At 39.9% G+C, this 19,320-nt stretch overlaps 1 protein-coding gene and 1 long non-coding RNA gene across 4 annotated transcripts in view; one reads left to right on the top strand and one right to left on the bottom strand.

Annotated features, from left to right (window-relative positions):
* Positions 1–15,400, bottom strand: part of LOC309636992 — an 88,992-nt gene extending 73,592 nt beyond the window's left edge. The window contains exon 1 of the long non-coding RNA XR_014250336.1: positions 14,883–15,400. This is a non-coding gene — a long non-coding RNA (uncharacterized lncRNA). The remainder of the gene's footprint in view (positions 1–14,882) is intronic.
* A 189-nt stretch (positions 15,401–15,589) lies between these two features.
* Positions 15,590–19,320, top strand: part of SH3GLB1 (SH3 domain containing GRB2 like, endophilin B1) — a 37,460-nt gene continuing 33,729 nt past the window's right edge. For all 3 annotated transcript variants that reach the window (XM_082410404.1, XM_082410403.1, XM_082410402.1), the window contains exon 1: positions 15,590–15,984. In XM_082410404.1, the coding sequence (XP_082266530.1) occupies positions 15,913–15,984 (72 nt within the window). In that variant the 5' untranslated portion in view covers positions 15,590–15,912. The remainder of the gene's footprint in view (positions 15,985–19,320) is intronic.

Here is a 19,320-nt window from a genome sequence, read left to right as displayed (position 1 = left end):
AATGAACGGAATAATACAAAAGACTAATAAAACTTAAAGCTGGTTCTTTGAGAAGATAAACAAAATTCATAAACCATTAGCCAGACTCATCAAGAAAAAAAGGAGAAGACTCAAAAAACAGAATTAGAAATGAAAAAGGAGAAGTAAAACTGACACTGCAGAAATACGAAGGATCATGAGAGATTACTACAAGCAACTATATGCCAATAAAATGGACAACCTAGAAGAAATGGACAAAATCTTAGAAATGAATAACCTTCCAAGGTTGAACCAGGAAGAAATAGAAAATATGAACAGACCAATCACAAGCACTGAAATTGAAACTGTGATTAAAAATCTTCCAACAAACAAAAGCCCAGGACCAGATGGCTTTACTGGTGAATTCTATCAAACATTTAGAGAAGAGCTAACACCTATCCTCTCAACGCTTCCAAAATATAGCAGAGGGAGGAACACTCCCAAACTCATTCTACAAGGGTACCATCACCATGATACCAAAGCCAGACAAGGATGTCACAGAAACAGAAAACTACAGGCCAATATCACTGATGAACATAGATACAAAACTTCTCAACAAAATACTAGCAAACAGAATCCAACGGCACATTAAAAGGATCATACACCATGATCAAGTGGGGTTTATCCCAGGAATGCAAGGATTCTTCAATATATGCAAATCAATCAATGTGATACACCATATTAACAAATTGAAGGATAAAAACCATATGATCATATCAATAGATGCAGAAAAAGCTTTTGACAAAATTCAACACCCATTTATGATAAAAACTCTCCAGAAAGTGGAGACATAATAAAGGCCATATATGACAAACCAACCATATATGACCAACCAACAGCCAACACTGTTCTCAGTGGTGAAAAACTGAAACCATTTCCTCTAAGATCAGGAACAAGACAAGGTTGCCCACTCTCACCACTATTATTCAACATAGTTTTGGAAGTTTTAGCCATAGCAATCAGAGAAGAAAAAGAAATAAAAGGAATCCACATCTGAAAAGAAAAAGTAAAACTGTCACTGTTTGCAGATGACATGACACTATACATAGAGAATCCTAAAGATGCGACCAGAAAACTACTAGAGCTAATCAATGAATTTGGTAAACTAGCAGGATACAAAACTAATGCACAGAAAGCTCTTGCATTCCTATACACTAACAATGAAAAATCAGTAAGAGAAATTAAGGAAACACTCCCATTTACCATTGCAACAAGAAGAATAAAATACCTAGGAGTAAACCTAACTAAGGAGACAAAAGACCTGTATGCAGAAACCTATAAGACACTGATGAAAGAAACTAAAGATGAGACAAACAGATGGAAAGATATACCGTGTTCCTGGATTGGAAGAAGGAACATTGTGAAAATGACTATACTACCCAAAGCAATCTACAGTTCAAAGCAATGCCTATCAAACTACCACTGGCATTTTTCACAGAACTAGAGTAAAAAATTTCACAATTTGTATGGAAACACAAAATACCCCAAATAGCCAAAGCAATCTTGAGAAAGAAAAACGGAGCTCGAGGAAGCAGGCTCCCAGACTTCAGACTATACTACAAAGCTACAGTAATCAAGACAGTATGGTACTGGCACAAAAACAGAAATATATCAATGGAACAGGATAGAAAGCCCAGAGATAAATCCATGCACATATGGTCACCTTATCTTTGATAAAGGAGGCAAGAATGTACAATGGAGAAAAGACAGCCTCTTCATAAGTGGTGCTGGGAAAACTGGACAGCTACATGTAAAAGAATGAAATTAGAACACTCCCTAACACCATACACAAAAATAAACTCAAAATGGATTGAAGGCCTAAATGTAAGGCCAGACACTATAAAACTCTTAGAGGAAAACATAGGCAGAACACTCTATGACATAAATCACAGCAAGATCCTTTTTGACCCACCAACCAGAGAAATGGAAATAAAAACAAAAATAAACAAATGGGACCTAATGAAACTCAAAAACTTTTGCACAGCAAAGGAAACCATAAAAAAGACGAAAAGACAACCCACAGAATGGGAGAAAGTATTTGCAAACGAAGCAACTGACAAAGGATTAATCTCCAAAATATAAAAGCAGCTTATACAGCTCAGTATCAAAAAAACAAACTACCCAATCCAAAAATGGGCAGAAGACCTAAATAGACATTTCTCCAAAGAAGATATACAGATTGCCAACAAACACATGAAAGGGTGCTCAACATCAATAATCATTAGAGAAATGCAAATCAAAACTACAATGAGATATCAACTCACACTGCTCAGAATGGCCATCATCAAAAAATCTACAAACAATAAATGCTGGAGAGGGTGTGGAGAAAAGGGAACCCTCTTGCACTGTTGTTAGGAATGTAAATTGATACAGCCACTATGGAGAACAGTACGGAGGTTCCTTAAAAAACTAAAAATATAACTACCATATGACCCAGCAATCCCACTACTGGGCATATACCCTGAGAAAACCATAATTCAAAAAGAGTCATATACCACAATGCTCACTGCAGCTCTATTTACAATAGCCAGGACATGGAAGCAACCTAAGTGTCCATCAACAGATGAGTGGATAAAGAAGATGTGGCACATATATACAATGGAATATTACTCAGCCATAAAAAGAAACGAAATTGAGTTATTTGTAGTGAGGTGGATGGACCTACAGTCTGTAGTACACAGTGAAGTAAATCAGAAAGAGAAAAACAAATACCGTATGCTAACACATATATATGGAATCTAAAAAAAAATGGTTCTAATGAACTTAGGGGCAGGACAGGAATAAGGATGCAAACATAGAGAATGGTGTTGAGGACACAGGGAGGGGGAAGGGTAAGCTGGGACAAAGTGAGAGAGTGGCATTAATGTATATACACTACCAAATGTAAAATAGATAGCTAGTAGGAAGCAGCTGCATAGCACAGGGAGATCAGCTCGGTGCTTCGTGACCACCTAGAGGGGTGGGATAGGGAGGGTGGGAGGGAGGCACAGGAGGGAGGGAATATGGGGATACATGTATACATATAACTGATTCACTTTGTTATACAGCAGAAACTAACACAACATTGTAAAGAAATTATACTCCAATAAAGATGTTAAAATATAAAAAGAAAGAAAAAAGAATGAATAAAGATGAAGATAGCTTAAGAAACTTATTGGACAACATCAAGCAGATAAACACTCATATAGGGGTTCCAAAAGAAGAAGAAGAGAGAAAAGGGCAGAAAAATTATTTGAAGAAATAATGACTGAAAACTTCCCTTACCTGGGGAAGGAACCAGATATCCAGACCTAGGAAACCCAGAGAGTTCCAAATAAGATGAACCCAATGAGACCCACACAAAGGGGCATTATAATTAAAATGTTAAAAGTTAAAGACAAGGAGAGAATCTTAAAAACAACAGTACAAAAATAACTTGTTACCCACAAGGTAACCCCCATAAGACTATGAGCAGACTTTTCAGTATACACTTTGCAGGCCAAACGGAGTGGCATAATACATTCAAAGTGCTGAAAGAAAAAAACTAACAACCAAGAATACTCTACCCAGGGCTTCCCTAGTGGCGCAGTGGTTGAGAGTCTGCCTGCTAATGCAGGGGACATGGGTTCGAGCCCTGGTCTGGGAAGATCCCACATGCCGCAGAGCAGCTGGGCCCGTGAGCCACAATTGCTGAGCCTGCGCGTCTGGAGCCTGTGCTCCGCAACAAGAGAGGCCGCAATAGTGAGAGGCCCGCGCACCACGATGAAGAGTGGCCCCCGCTTGCCACAACTAGAGAAAGCCCTAGCACAGAAACGAAGACCCAACATAGCAATCAATCAATCAATCAATTAATCAATAAAAAAATAAATCTTTAAAAAAAAAAAAAAAGAATACTCTACCCAGCAAAATTATCATTCAGAATGATAATTGATAAGGACAGAGAGAGTTTTTCAGAAAAGGGAAAGCTAAAAATGTTTATCATCACTAAATCAAATTCACATGAAATGTTAAAGGGACCTTTTTAAGCTGAAAAGAAAGGGTACTAATTAGTAACATGAAAACATGAAAGAATAAATCTCAATAGAAAGGTAAATACATAGTAAAGTAGTGGATTAATGATTTATAAAACTAGTATGAAGATTAAAAGACAAAAGTAGTAAAAGGAGAATAACTATAACAAAAATAATTAGTTAAGGGAGACACAAAATGAAAAGATGGAAATTTGATATCCAAAACATAAAATGGGGAAGGACGTGCTCTCACTCCCTCTTGCGAGAACACCTGAATCACAACTAAACCGCTGACCAGTCATCGACAAGAAGACACTGTAACTCACCAAAAAAGATACCCCACATCCAAAGACAAAGGAGAAGCCACAATGACATGGTAGGAGGGGCACAATCACAGTAAAGTCAAATCCCATAACTGCTGGGTGGGTGACTCACAAACTGGAGAACACTTATACCACAGACGTCTTCCCACTGGAGTGAAGGTTCTGAGCCCTACATCAGGCTTCTGAACCTCGGGGTCCGACAAGAGGAGGAGGAATTCCTAGAGAATCAGACTTTGAAGGCTTGCGGGATTTGATTGCAGGACTCTGACAGGACTGGGGGAAACAGAGACTCCACTCTTGGAGGGCACACACAAAGTAGTGTGCACATCAGGACCCAGGGGAAAGAGCAGTGACCCCAGGGGAGACTGAACCAGACCTACCTGCTAGTGTTGGAGGGTCTCCGGCAGAGGTGGGGGGTGGCTGAGGCTCACTGTGAGGACAAGGACACTGGCAGCAGAATTTCTAGGAAGTACTCCTTGGTGTGAGCCCTCCCAGAGTCCATCATTAGCCCCCCCAAAGAGCCTGGGTAGGCTGCAGTGTTGGGTTGCCTCAGGCCAAACAACCAACAAGGAGGGAACACAGCCCCACCCATCAGCAGTCAAGCGGATTAAAGTTTTACTGAGCTCTGCCCAAGAGAGCAGCAGCCAGCTCTACCCACCACCAGCCCCTCCCATAACGAAACTTGCACAAGCCTCTTAGATCCACCAGAGGGCAGACAGCAGAAGCAAGAAGAACTACAATCATGCAGCCTGTGGAACAAAAACTACATTCACAGAAAGTCAGACAAGATGAAAAGGCAGAGGGCTATGTACCAGATGAAGGAACAAGATAAAACCCCAGAAAAACAACTAAATGAAGTGGAGATAGCCAAGCTTCCAGAAAAAGAATTCAGAATAATGATAGTGAAGATGATCCAGGACATGGGAAAAAGAATGGAGGCAAAGATCGAGAAGATGCAAGAAATGTTTAACAAAGACCTAGAAGAACTAAAACACAAACAAACAGATGAACAATACAATAACTGAAATGAAAACTATACTAGAAGGAATCAATAGCAGAATAACTGAGGCAGAAGAACAGATAAGTGACCTGGAAGACAGAATGGTGGAATTCACTGCTGTGGAACACAATAAAGAAAAAAGAATGAGAAGAAATGAAGACAGCCGAAGAGACCTCTGGGACAACATTAAACACAACAACATTCGCATTATAGGGGTCCCAGAAGGAGAAAAGACAGAGAAAGGACCCGAGAAAATATTTCCAGAGATTATAGTCGAAACCTTCCTTAACATAGGAAAGGAAATAGCCACCCAACTCCAGGAAACGCATGGAGACCTATACAGGATAAACCCAAGGAGAAACATGGCGAGACACATAGTAATCAAATTGGCAAAAATTAAAGACAAAGAAAAATTATTGAAAGCAGCAAGGGAAAAACGACAAATAACATACAAGGGAACTCCCATAAGGTTAACAGCTGATTTCTCAGCAGAAACTCTACAAGCCAGAAGAGAGTGGCATGATATACTTAAAGTGATGAAAGGGGAGAACCTACAACCAAGATTACTCTACCCGGCAAGGATCTCATTCAGATTTGATGGAGAAATCAAAAGCTTTACAGACAAGCAAAAGCTAAGAGAATTCAGCACCACTGAACCAGCTCTAGAACAAATGCAAAGGAACTTCTCTAAGTGGGAAACACAAGAGAAGAAAAGGACCTACAAAAACAAACCCAAAACAATTAAGAAAATGTTCATAGGAACATACATATCAATAATTACCTAAAACGTGAATGGATTAAATGCTCCAACCAAAACACACAGGCTTGCTGAAAGGATACAAAAACAAGACCCATATATATGCTGTCTACAAGAGACCCACTTCAGACCTAGGGACACATACAGACTGAAAGTGAGGGGATGGAAAAAGATATTCCATGCAAATGGAAATCAAAAGAAAGCTGGAGTAGCAATACTCATATCAGATAAAATAGACTTTAAAATAAAGAATGTTACAAGAGACAAGGAAGGACACTACATAATGGTCAAGGGACCAATCCAAGAGGATATAACAATTATAAATATATATGCACCCAACACAGGAGCACATTAATACATAAGGCCACTGCTAACAGCTATAAAAGAGGAAATCGACAATAACACAATAATAGTGGGGGACTTTAACACCTCACTTACACCAATGGACAGATCATCCAAAGTGAAAATAAATAAGGAAACAGAAGCTTTAAATGACACAATAGACCAGAAAGTTTTAATTGATATTTATAGGACATTCCATCCAAAAACAGCATTTTGTACTTTACTCTCAAGTGTGCATGGAAGATTCTCCAGGATAGATCACATCTTGGGTCACAAATCAAGCCTCAGTAAATTTAAGAAAACTGAAATCATATCAAGCATCTTTTCTGACCACAACACTATGAGATTAGAAATCAATTACAGGGAAAAAAACGTAAAAAACACAAACACATGGAGGCTAAACAATACGTTACTAAATAACCAAGAGATCACTGAAGAACTCAAAGAGGAAATCAGAAAATATCTAGAGACAAATGACAATGAAAACACAGTAATCCAAAACCTATGGGATGCAGCAAAAGCAGTTCTAAGAGGGAAGTTTATAGCTATACAAGCCTAACTCAAGAAACAAGAGAAATCTCAAATAAACAATCTAACGTTACACCTAAAGGAACTAGAGAAAGAAGCACAAACAAAACCCAAAGTTCGTAGAAGGAAAGAAATCATAAAGATCAGAGCAGAAATAAATGATATAGAAACAAAGAAAACAATACCAAAGATCAATAAAACTAAAAGCTGGCTCTTTGAGAAGATAAACAAAATTGATAAACCATTAGCCAGACTCATCAAGAAAAAGAGGGAGAGGGCTCAAATCAATAAAATTAAAAAAGAAAAAGAAGTTACAAAAGACACCGCAGAAATACAAAGCATCCTAAGAGACTACTACCAGCAACTCTATGCCAATTAAATGGACAACCTGGAAGAAATGGACAAATTCTTAGAAAGGTATAACCTTCTAAGACTGAACCAGGAAGAAACAGAAAATATGAACAGACCAATCACAAGTAATGAAATTGAAACTATGATTAAAAATCTTCCAACAAACAAAAGTCCAGGACCAGATGGCTTCACAAGTGAATTCTATCAAACATTTAGAGAAGAGCTAACACCTATCCTTCTCAAAGTCTGCCCAAAAACTGCAGAGGAAGGAACACTCCCAAACCCATTCTATGAGGCCACCATCACCCTGATACCAAAACCAGACAAAGACACTACAAACTAAGAAAATTACAGACCGATATCACTGATGAATATAGATGCAAAAATCCTCAACAAAATACTAGCAAACAGAATCCAACAACACATTAAAAGGATCATACACCATGATCAAGTGGGATTTATCCCATCAATGCAAGGATTCTTCAATATATGCAAATCAATCAATGTGATACACCATATTAACAAATTGAAGAATAATAACCATATGATCATCTCAATAGATGCAGAAAAAGCTTTTGACAAAATGCAACACCCATTTATGATAAAAACTCTCCAGAAAGTGGGCATAGAGGGAAGCTACCTCAACGTAATAAAGGCCATATACGACAAACCCACAGCCAACATCATTCTCAATGGTGAAAAACTGAAAGCATTTCCTCTAAGATCAGGAACAAGACAAGGATGTCCACTCTCACCACTATTATTCAACATCGTTTTGGAAGTCCTAGACATGGCAATCAGAGAAGAAAAAGAAATAAAATGAATACAAATTGGAAAACAAGAAGTAAAACTGTCACTTCTTGCAGATGACATGATACTATACATAGAGAATCCTAAAGATGCCACCAGAAAACTACTAGAGCTAATCAATGAATTTGGTAAAGTTGCAGGATACAAAATTAACGCACAGAAATCTCTGGCATTCCTATACACTAATGATGAAAAATCTGAAAGAGAAATTAAGGAAATACTCCCATTTACCATTGCAACAAAAATAATAAAATACCTAGGAATAAACCTACCTAGGGAGACAAAGACCTGTATGCAGAAAACTATAAGACACTGATGAAAGAAATTAAAGATGATACCAACAGATGGAGAGATATACCATGTTCTTGGATTGGAAGAATCAATATTGTGAAAATGACTATACTGCCCAAAGCAATCTACAGATTCAATGCAATCCCTATCAAATTACCAATGGCACTTTTTACAGAAGTAGGACAACAAATCTTAAAATTTGTATGGCGACACAAAAGACCCCGAATAGCCAAAGCAGTCTTGAGGGAAAAAAACGGAGCTGGAGGAATCAGACTCCCTGTCTTCAGACTATACTAAAAGGTACAGTAATTACAACAATATGGTACTGGCAAAAAACAGAAATATAGATCAATGGAACAAGATAGAAAGCCCAGAGATAAACCCACACACCTATGGTCAACTAATCTACGACAAAGGACGCAAGGATATACCATGGAGAAAAGACAGTCTCTTCAATACGTGGTGCTGGGAAAACTGGACAGCTACATGTAAAAGAATGAAATTAGAACACTCCCTAACACCATACACAAAAATAAACTCAAAATGGATTCGATACCTAAATGTAAGACCAGGCACTATAAAACTCTTAGAGGAAAACATAGAAAGAACACTCTTTGACATAAATCACAGCAAGATCTTTTTTGATCCACCTCCTAGAGTAATGGAAATAAAAACAAAACTAAACAAATGGGACCTAATGAAACTTCAAAGCTTTTGCACAGCAAAGGAAACTATAAACAAGACGAAAAGACAACCCTCAGAATGGGAGAAAATATTTGCAAACGAATCCACAGACAAAGAATTAATCTCCAAAATATATAAACAGCTCATGCAGCTCAATATTAAAAAAAAAAAAAAAACCCAATCCAAAAATGGGCAGAAGACCTAAATAGATATTTCTCCAAAGAAGACATACAGATGGTCAAGAAGCACATGAAAAGCTGCTCAACATCACTAATTATTACAGAAATGCAAATCAAAACTTCAAGGTATCACCTCACACCAGTTAGAATGGGCATCATCAGAATATCTACAAACAACAAATGCTGGAGAGGATGTGGAGAAAAGGGAACCCTCTTGCACTGTTGGTGGGAATGTAAATTGATACAGCCACTATGGAAAACAGTATGGAGGTTCCTTAAAAAACTAAAAATAGAACTACCATATTACCTAGCAATCCCACTACTGGGCATATACCCAGAGATTTTTTTTTAATCTGACACCAAAAGCAAACGCGACAAAAGCAAAAATAAACAAGTGGAACTACAGAAAACTAAAAATCATTTGCACAGCAAAGGAAACCACCACACCAACAACATGAAAAGGCAACCTACTGAGTGGGAGAAAATATTTTCAAGTAATATATCTGATGAGGGATTAATATCTAAAATATATAAAGAATTCATACTACTCAATAGCAAAAAAAAAAGAAAATCCTATTTTTTAAATGGGCTGAAGATCTGAATAGACATTTTTCCAAAGAAGACATACAGATGGCCATCAGGTACATGAAAAGATGCTCAACATCACTAATCATCAGGGAAATTCAAATCAAAATCACAGTGAAATATTACCTCACATATGTCAGAATGGCTATTATCAAAAAGACAACAAATAACAGGTATTGGTGAGGATGTGGAAAAAAGGGACATGCACTGTTAGTGGGAATGTAAATTGGTGCAGTCACTATGGAAAACAGTAAGGAGATTCCTCAAAAAATTAAAAATAGAATTACCATATGACCTAGCAATTCCACCTCTCAGTATTTATCTGAAGAAAACAAAAACACTAACTCAAAAAGATATCTGCACCCCCATGTTCATTACAGCATTATTTACCATAGCCAAGATATAGAAACAACCTAAGTGTCCATCAACGGATGAAAGGATAAAGAAAATGTGGTATATACACACAATGGACTATTATGTAGCCATAAAAAGAATGAAATCTTGCCATTTGCAACAACATGGATGGATCTTGAGGGTATTATGCTAAGTGAAGTAAGTCAGACAAAGACAAATAGTATATGATCTCACTTACATGTGGAATCTAAACAGAAATAAAAACAAAAGAAACTAGCTCATAGATACAAAGAACTGATTGGTGGTTGCCAGAGGGGGAAGGGGAAAAGAAGAAATAGGTGACGGGGGTCAAAATATATAAACCTTCAGTGATAAAATAAACACGTCCTGGGGATGTAATATACAGTCTGGTGACTATAGTTACTAATGCTGTATTCAATATTTGAAAGTTGCTAAGAGAGTAGATCTTAGAAGTTCTCATCACAAGAAAAAAATTTTTTTTAACTATGTAAGGTGACTAATGTTAACTAGAATAATCGTGGTGATCATTTCACAATGTATACAAATAGCGTATCTTTACATTGTACACTTAAAACTAATATAATGTTAAATGTCAATTATACCTCAATTTTTTAAAAAAGAGGATAAAGACAAGAAACAGTTCAGAGGAAAAAAACTGCCAGGACTCGATCAATCAGACATGGGAAATAAGAGGAAATAATCAAAGGGGATCCGTTTTCTAGCTTAGGTGACTTGGTGCATATAATTCAACTTAAAGTTATAGGAAACCCAAAAAGAAAAGTAACTTTCAGAAAGAGTAAACTACAACAGGCTCAGCACTGGAAATACTAAATCTGTAGTTGGAAATTTAGGTTGGGGAGGAGGAGTCACAAAAGAACTGTATGCAGCTTTATTTGATTACTTTATTCATTTAACAAGAGCATTTGAGAATCCACTATGTTGCCAGGAACGTAGACCATAAAAATATAAAAATGAACAAGAAATGGTTGCTGCCCAGAAGATGAAAACGTAATGTATCTGTAGGCAGAGGGTAGAGACTGGCAGACCAAGTTCTCAGAGGATGATACGTACATTCTCAACCTCGGCCACACATTAGAATCACCTGTGGGAACTTCTGACCACCCCAATGCCCAGTCCATGCTCTGGGGTTGTGATCTAGGCATCAGTGGATGCTTAAACTCTCCAGGTGATGCCAATATGCAGCCAAGATTAAGAAAGCAGTAGCTCAAATCAGAAGAGAACACCTAGGACACTTCCTTTGAAATATTTGGCAGTATTTGGGGGAGGAGTGTGGAGAAGGATAAGAGGTAGAAATAAGAGAATTTTATTGAAGGAGCTCCCTCCATATAGCTTGACGATTCATAGTTTCTCTGCAGAGAAAACGTATCGAAGGCTAAAAATAAGAGTATATGAGAATAAGGCAGGCATCTTAGGAGAGTGGCAAAATTTTGCAGTAGGCTCTGCAGAGTGTGTGAAAAAGAGTTAATTAGGAAGAAGCAGAAGCATTTTAGGTAGTTATAAAGGTTCAATGGAAGTTAGCAATCATGCATTGATACGAGCATCCATCTACAAGGTTGTACAATTCTCCCTAATGATGCTTGGCAGTTTGAGAGCACGCACAGAGAAAACATTCAACCAGGAAGGTAGATTGATAGGTCAGAAGGATAAAGGGAACTGAGAGTGCTGGTGAAAGTTAAAAATAGGACAAATAAAAACAAGGCATGGGATTGCAGGCCTTGATGATGATGATAACACACTCAAATGCGTAAAGAAGTCAGAGATCAAAGGAGGGGGAATTTTGGTCAAAACAAAGTTTCCAAATCCAAGATTTCAAGATAGCAGAGTACAGGGTGAGTATGGCAATAGGTACCTAATCACTCTTGCTACCTGTCTTTGCCCCTCTCCAACCCATTATCCACACTGCCCAAAACCTGATATTTCTAAGTTGAAAGTGTGATCATATCTCCCCACCCTCATGCCTCAATCTGCCAGATGAACTCCATCAAAAGCCAGCTCAAGACAGGGAGATCAGCTCGGTGCTTTGCGACCACCTAGAGGGGTGGGATAGGGAGGGTGGGAGGGAGGGAGACGCAAGAGGGAAGAGATATGGGGACATATGTATATGTATAACTGATTCACTTTGTTATAAAGCAGAAACTAACACACCATTGTAAAGTAATTATACTCCAATAAAGATGTTAAAAAAAAAAAAAAGCCAGCTCAAGAAGCCTTAATTATCACCTCCCCTATTCTGATAAGTTAATACCCACCTCCTCTACACTTTCTCACCCTTGCCCAATCTTAAACAAGCTTTTACAGGTACCGTTCACACACTGCTTTACTTAAGTTTGTTTCCCCTACTAGATTCTGAGTTCCCTAAAAGCTGGAACCAAGTATTATCATCTTTTAATCCATATTTCAACAATCTTCCTGATAAATGCAGCAAGTAGAAGTATCGATTCTGGCATTTCTTGTTTGCTTATGCTTGTATCAACACTTTTAATGATGATTTATTTGGGGAAAACTCTTTAGGCTACCTGTCCATTACTGTGAAGTTTTATTCAGTTAAAACTAGATAGATAATATAATCTACAAAGACATGGAACCAGTCACAATGTATTATGTAACCATATGCTGAAGCACATAATCAAAGTAAAGTACAAATTTCAACTCTTCCAAGTTGTGGAATTCCAACTCTTCCCTTAGGATACTTCATTTACTGTTTGTTTGTGATGTGTGTCTATCTGATAAACACAAGGTGGGGACACCAGTGTCAATCCATATTTTTAAAAAATTAATGAAACAAATTTTTCTATTTATTAGATAAAAGTAAACGCAAGCCAAACTTCTAAGATATCTTAATGCGCCCCAGTGTATCATCTTGCACACCCCATGAAGTATACATACCTCCACTTTTGATGTCATTGGTCTAAACATAAGGTAATGAACACTTTGTCAGCCACCACACAAAAAAAAGCATTAAAATATATACTACCTAAAATGCCATTTTTATAAAAATTTTGTTTATTTTTTAAGCTAAAAGCTTTGGGGATAATTTCAGATATTCAGCACTTTATATGAACTTTAAAAGATTGCTTTCCTAATACCTTGAACTATTGGAATAAGAAGTTAGTATGGCGGACAGAAAAAGAAAGCATTAAAAGGTGATCTGGAACACTTACAGAAAGACCAAGCCTCCAAATTAAAATTCAGATTACTAGGTACAGGCTGGAGGTGAACGTTTAAGAGCACTCTGGACTCCCCTAGGCATTTTATCATACTTATGACTACTTATTCAATTTCTGTTTTATGGGATTAGTTATAAACTCCCATGAGAGCAAGCGCTGTCTGCCTTGTTGCCTGCTATATTCCCAGTCATAAGAACAATGCCATGTGGCACACAGATGTTCAAAAAATATTTGCTAAATGAATGAATGAAAGAATGAAGTAGTATAACTGAAGTTTCAATTAAGAAACTAATCAAAGAAAACAACAACAATAAATAAGTACTAAACATTGAGCTTTAAGGAATACTTACAGTAAAGCCATCAGAAGTGCCAGCAAAATAGAGTAAGAAAGTCCAGGAGGTAGCAGGGAAACCAGGAAACAATAAGGCCCTGGAAAGAGGTGTGTTGTGGGAAGGAGCTGGGTAGAGTCACTGTGGAAGTCTGAGAAAAGGCCGTTTGATTTATCAGGAAGATAACTGGCAACCTCAGGAATGCTGTTTAGGTATAGTTAACAGAAGTGGAAATCAACTGCATGGAACTAGGCAGGAAATTCTAAGATGGTAAGGATGGTAAGGAAATAGAGACAACACACTAGTCTTATGAATTCGTCAGTGAAACAAGAGAATCAGTTTTATAGCTATAGAGGGCTCAACAAGAACAAGTGAAGATTTTTTTTCAAATCAGGAGATCTACAAGTTTGAGGAAGAGGATCCAGAGTTTTCTCCTCTAATGGTGAAGGCGGTGTTGTGTTCCTTTTGTAGAAACAGACATAGATTATGACAAATATACTTGTGAAGACAGACATCTGGAGAGAGAGAAAATGTTTTCCACATAAAAATCTAAAATGGACAGTAAAGAACAAGATTCCTGATTACATATTTCCTTTTCCATATTTCTGGAAAAATGAGAAGAAAGATAGATGGAGTTGACTCTTTCTTTCGTAGTTACCTTAGAAAGAAGTGGTTGTTTCTGTCACCACCACAAAGAACACAAATATTTATGTTATCTGCTGTTCCTTATAATACCCTTAGGAACTAATCTTTGTGCCTTTAACATAGCTCCTACTGCTGTGACCGCTGCTTCAGTACAACACTGAAGCATGAATGTGAGCTCATTTCATTGCCTGCCGGGCCTGCATTTTTCCAGTCCTATTGTAACACAAGGGCACAGAGACACAAAAAATACATAGAGCTTTTTTTTACTCTTGAAATACTAAGGTCTCTCCCTCCGTTCTTGCACCTGTTTTAAATTAGTTCAAACATAGGCTGTATCCTGAAGACTGCTTTAGAAGCCATTCGGAATTACCGGGTTTTGAACAGATTTCACATCATATTCTCATTAGTTATTAAAATTCACATCATATTTTCATTAGTTATTAAAATTCGCCTCGCTGAATAGTTAAGGGTTATTCTATCTCACTCACCATCTTATACGTTCTCCACCCGGCATTTGGTGTCCTGGGCACCGTATTTTGCACCAAGTATGCACCTAGTGTTGATCTTGTAATCCAGCACGTTAGGCAGTCACAAAATCCTTGTGGCAGCAAATAGAAACAGAACTGGAGCAGGGGGTGGGGGGTGTCTCTGAAGGTTGTCAAGTAACCGAACTGAGAGCTTCCTGAGGGCAGGGACAATCTTGTTCAGCATGGTATCTCCAGCACATGATTCAATCCTGGTACACGGCAGATACTCAATAATGCTGAATGAATGAACAACAGGCTCGGTGGGGACATTAAATTCGACCCTATTCTGCAAACGTTCGCCAAGTGCCATCCAGGCGTCAGGGACCAGCGGGGCGCGGGTGCTACATGATGACAGGGAGCTGGTGGTTCTAATTCCACAGATACTGTAATTTTATGCTACAACTTCCATATTTTCACTTAAAACAAAAAGGGGGGATTTGGGTTGTCTCTGCTCTTGGTTCTCAGGGGCTTACTTGCAAACACGCAGCGCCACAGCTGCCCCGCGGCGCGCCCCTGACAACGAACACGACCCTCCCCGAGGCGGAACTGGCCAAGCTCCCAGCGCGCCCCGCGGCGATCCTGAAGGGGTCGCTGTTCCCGCGATAACCTCTACAAAGGCTCCGCCCCGCGGCCCGCGCTCTCTTTCTCCGTTGGGGACCCGGACTCTTACGGCCGGGTTCCCCGGTTGTCCTCTGCAGGCCCACCGCTGCTCCTGCCGACGTTAGTGGCAGCACTACCGGAGGGGCAGGCCCTGTGTCTCGGCCGCCGCCGCCGCCTGGGCGCGCGGCCGGCTCCGAGGCGCTAGTTCTCTCCCCTCGCCCCACCCTCTCTCTCCCCCTTCACGGAAACGACAGCTGCGGCGGCGGGACTGGCGCCGCCTCCCTCCACCTACCACGTCTGCCCCCGCCACTCGCCCGGCGCCCCAGCCCGGCCGCGGCGCCTCAGCCTCCCCGCTAGGTCAGCCGGCAGCTCCGCCCGGCTGCCTCCCAGGATGAACATCATGGACTTCAACGTGAAGAAGCTGGCGGCCGACGCGGGCACCTTCCTCAGTCGTGCAGTGCAGGTACCGCGGCGGGAAGAAGGGGTGGCGACTCCCGAAGGGGCCAGGGAGGGTTCACCCGAGGCGGCCGCGCCCTCCGCACCCGGCTTGGCCGACCGCCCGGCGGGCCTGCTGCGGCCGGAGGCCCGGGTTATGGGCGCGGCCTGGTGCCCCTCTGGGCCCGGCGGCCGTTTTCCTCCCTGCTCCTGCCCAACCGCAGCTCCCGGTGAAGCGAGGCGGAGTGGGGACGGGGCCCGGAGCTTCCTCCCTCCTCTGGAGGTCGCCTTGATTTTGGCTTCGGGCCGAGGCACAGCACCATCCGCCTTTCTGACCTCACGACGCCGGTGCTCGTGTGACCCCCCTCCCGGGGCTGGCGGAGGCCTTGCGAGTCCGCGGCGTAACAGACCGTTCTTGAACCACCCCCACCCTTTCATTTCGTCTCTCTCACTCTCCTCGCCGAGTCCAAGAAGGAAGTTTCCTTTTCCTGCCCCTCAACCCAGAGAGCTGCCAGCACAGTTCCCTGCAGTCCTCTCTCACCCCGAGAGGACGGTCCCTGGGCTTGGCAGTCCGCGGGAGAAATGGAGATCGCCAGTTGGCGTCCAGACTTTGCCAGGGCCACTGAGTTTGGGGGGTTCCCACTCATTTTCGAAATGGGAAGCACTGACAGTAGGGCAGTGCGAGAGAAAGGGAAGATTCGTGTTGTGCTTCTAGTCACAGGGACATTTTTCAAATACACTTTAAGGGGAAAAGTTGACCGTCTCGCGGTATTCAGAAATCAAGGAAGTGTCAGTACTAGGGAACTTGGACAGTTTTCTACAGTCATCACCCACATTATGCCAACTCAGTTAAATCTACGAACAGATGTAAATTTCACCACAGCATGGGTTGTAAACAGTCTGGTGTTTAAGTTGATGACATAGTCACAGTAGCAACAACATTCTCTTTTGTAAAGAGAAAACAAAAATAGTTTTCTAATATAACATACCAAATTGATACTGAAATAAATCATTTATATGCATCACTGCTTTCCTTATCTCCTTTACCCCGGTTTTATTGGCATAGTTGATCTTACATTGCACTATTTTTGGCAAAGAATCATAGAACCAGAGCAAGATAATGGCTGCCTATATTGTGAGCTTTGGTGTTGTTTCAGTGCTGATTCCATGTGATTCTAGATGCTGAATGCAGATTTGACACTAAGTAATGCCACTCTTAAATACAGCTAGAGGGACTTACCTGGTGGTCCAGTGGTTAAGACTCCTGGCTTCCACTGCAGAGGTTAGATCCCTGGTGGGGGAACTAAGATCCCGCATGCCACGCGGCGGGACCATAAGTAAGTAAATAAAAATAAATACATACATACAAACATCTAGATATGTTTTCAAGGTGCATAATCTGCACTGCTTAAATAGGACACATATATTACAAATTGATTTAGATAATTGATAGACTTGATTTAAAAAATCTGACAAAGCTCTCAAGATGTACTTCCCGAATGAATTTCAATTACTCATTGTTTCAAATTCTCTAGGAAAAAGTTTTAAAATTATAATCTGTTAGTTATCAAATAATTTTCTGTCTTAAATACTTAAGTGCCTACTCCATGTCTGTGTGTCACTACAATTTTGGACACTAGTGATACAGCAGTGAATAAAATCAACACAATGCCCTCCTGAAGCTTACAATCTAACAGGATAAGACAAACTAGTAAATACATCAGGTGGTGATGGAGAAGACGGCCAAACGGGATAGGTTAAGGGCAGGGGTGATGGTTGTTGCCATGTTGTATAGACATGATGGTAAGGACAAGCCTTTCTGATAGGATCAAATTCGAAAAGACCTCAAGGAAGTGACAGTTCCCGGTTTTTTTTGGAGGAAAAGCATTTCAGGCAGAGGCAACAAGTGCAGAATCTGAGGTTGCAGGGGTGCTAGAGAGACCAGTTAGGGAGCTGTGGCCATAGGACAGGCAAAAGGTGTTATGACTTAAATAATGATAGCATAGCAGGGGAGGTTCAGAATCTAACCAGTATTGCATGTCATATTGGCTCTGGAGTATGAGAGAAAGATGAGTCAAGGATGACTCTGAGGTTTTGGCTTGAGCCATTTACTAAGAAGGGAAAAATTTCAGGATGAACAGGCTCTTTAATGTGACTCTTTATATTAAGTGTGTATCTGTTAGAGGTACATTTTGAAATATTTATGTATAAACTATATCATGTCTGAGAATTGCTTTAAAATATTTTAGAAGAAAGAAAGATGGGTAGTTGAAACAACATTGGCAGAAGGTTGATACTTGCTGATGCTGGGTTATGGGTTCATGAGGTTTTATTATACTATTATACTTTTGTTTATGTTTGACATTTTCCACAATTTTTTAAAATAAATTTATTTATTTTATTTTTGGCTGCATTGGGTCTTTGTTGCTGCGCGCGGGCTTTCTCTAGTTGAGGCGAGCAGGGGCTTCTCATTGCGGTGGCTTCTCTTGTTGCAGAGCACGGACTCTAGGTGCGCAGGCTTCAGTAGTTGTGGCACGCGGGCTCCGTAGTTGTGGCTCACAGGCAGTAGTTGTGGCGCACAGGCTTAGTTGCTCCGCGGCATGTGGGATCTTCCCGGACCAGGGCTCGAACCCATGTCCCCTGCATTGGCAGGCGGATTCTTAACCACTGCGCCACCAGGGAAGTCACCACAATTCTTTAAAATAAAATATGTAAGGAAAAAAAGGATGGTTCCAAAATGTAATGTGAAATTTGGAATGCTGTGTGGTAATTTTCGACAGAACACCGCTTTCTCATTTCTGTATTTAGTCGATAACTGAGTTCCTACTCTAAATTGAGTTGACATCAGTGTAGTGCCAAAGTGCCAAGTTTCATGCTAAGAATAGTATAAGAGCTATGCCAGTTACTCATTATAAGCAATAAAAACAGTAGGAATGGAATTTAGCTTTGATATTTCTAAATAATTCTATTCAAATCAAATTATACCTTAAGGAATAGGCCATTCTCTGGTTAGACAGCTGCTATACATTTTTTCATTTTACTTAAAAATTAAACATGTTCCCTGTTTTAAAAAAAAGTAAAATCAAACTACTAAATCATATAAATGGGTCCCATTACTCCACTCTCACTCATATAAAATGTGTTTATATACCTCGGTACTTTAAAAAGAATATTAAGGTAAAATGTATAAATGAATAGGAGTATTCATTCCCTAACAATCCATTTGGGTGTTTCTGTTGTTCGTGATGCCTTCAGTAGAACACAAAAGGATCAGGTAATATATCCTTGATAAATTGTTGACTTTATTAATGTCTTAAAAACCATTCAAATCCTACCTTTTCAGTCCAGATTCCTTAATTGAGAA

The sequence above is a fragment of the Balaenoptera physalus genome (assembly GCF_965194825.1).
Source record: "Balaenoptera physalus genome assembly, chromosome: 1".
Classification (NCBI taxonomy): Eukaryota; Metazoa; Chordata; class Mammalia; order Artiodactyla; family Balaenopteridae; genus Balaenoptera; species Balaenoptera physalus.
The sequence above is the reverse complement of the archived record's forward strand: the minus strand, read 5'-3'. Positions and strand labels throughout refer to the sequence as shown.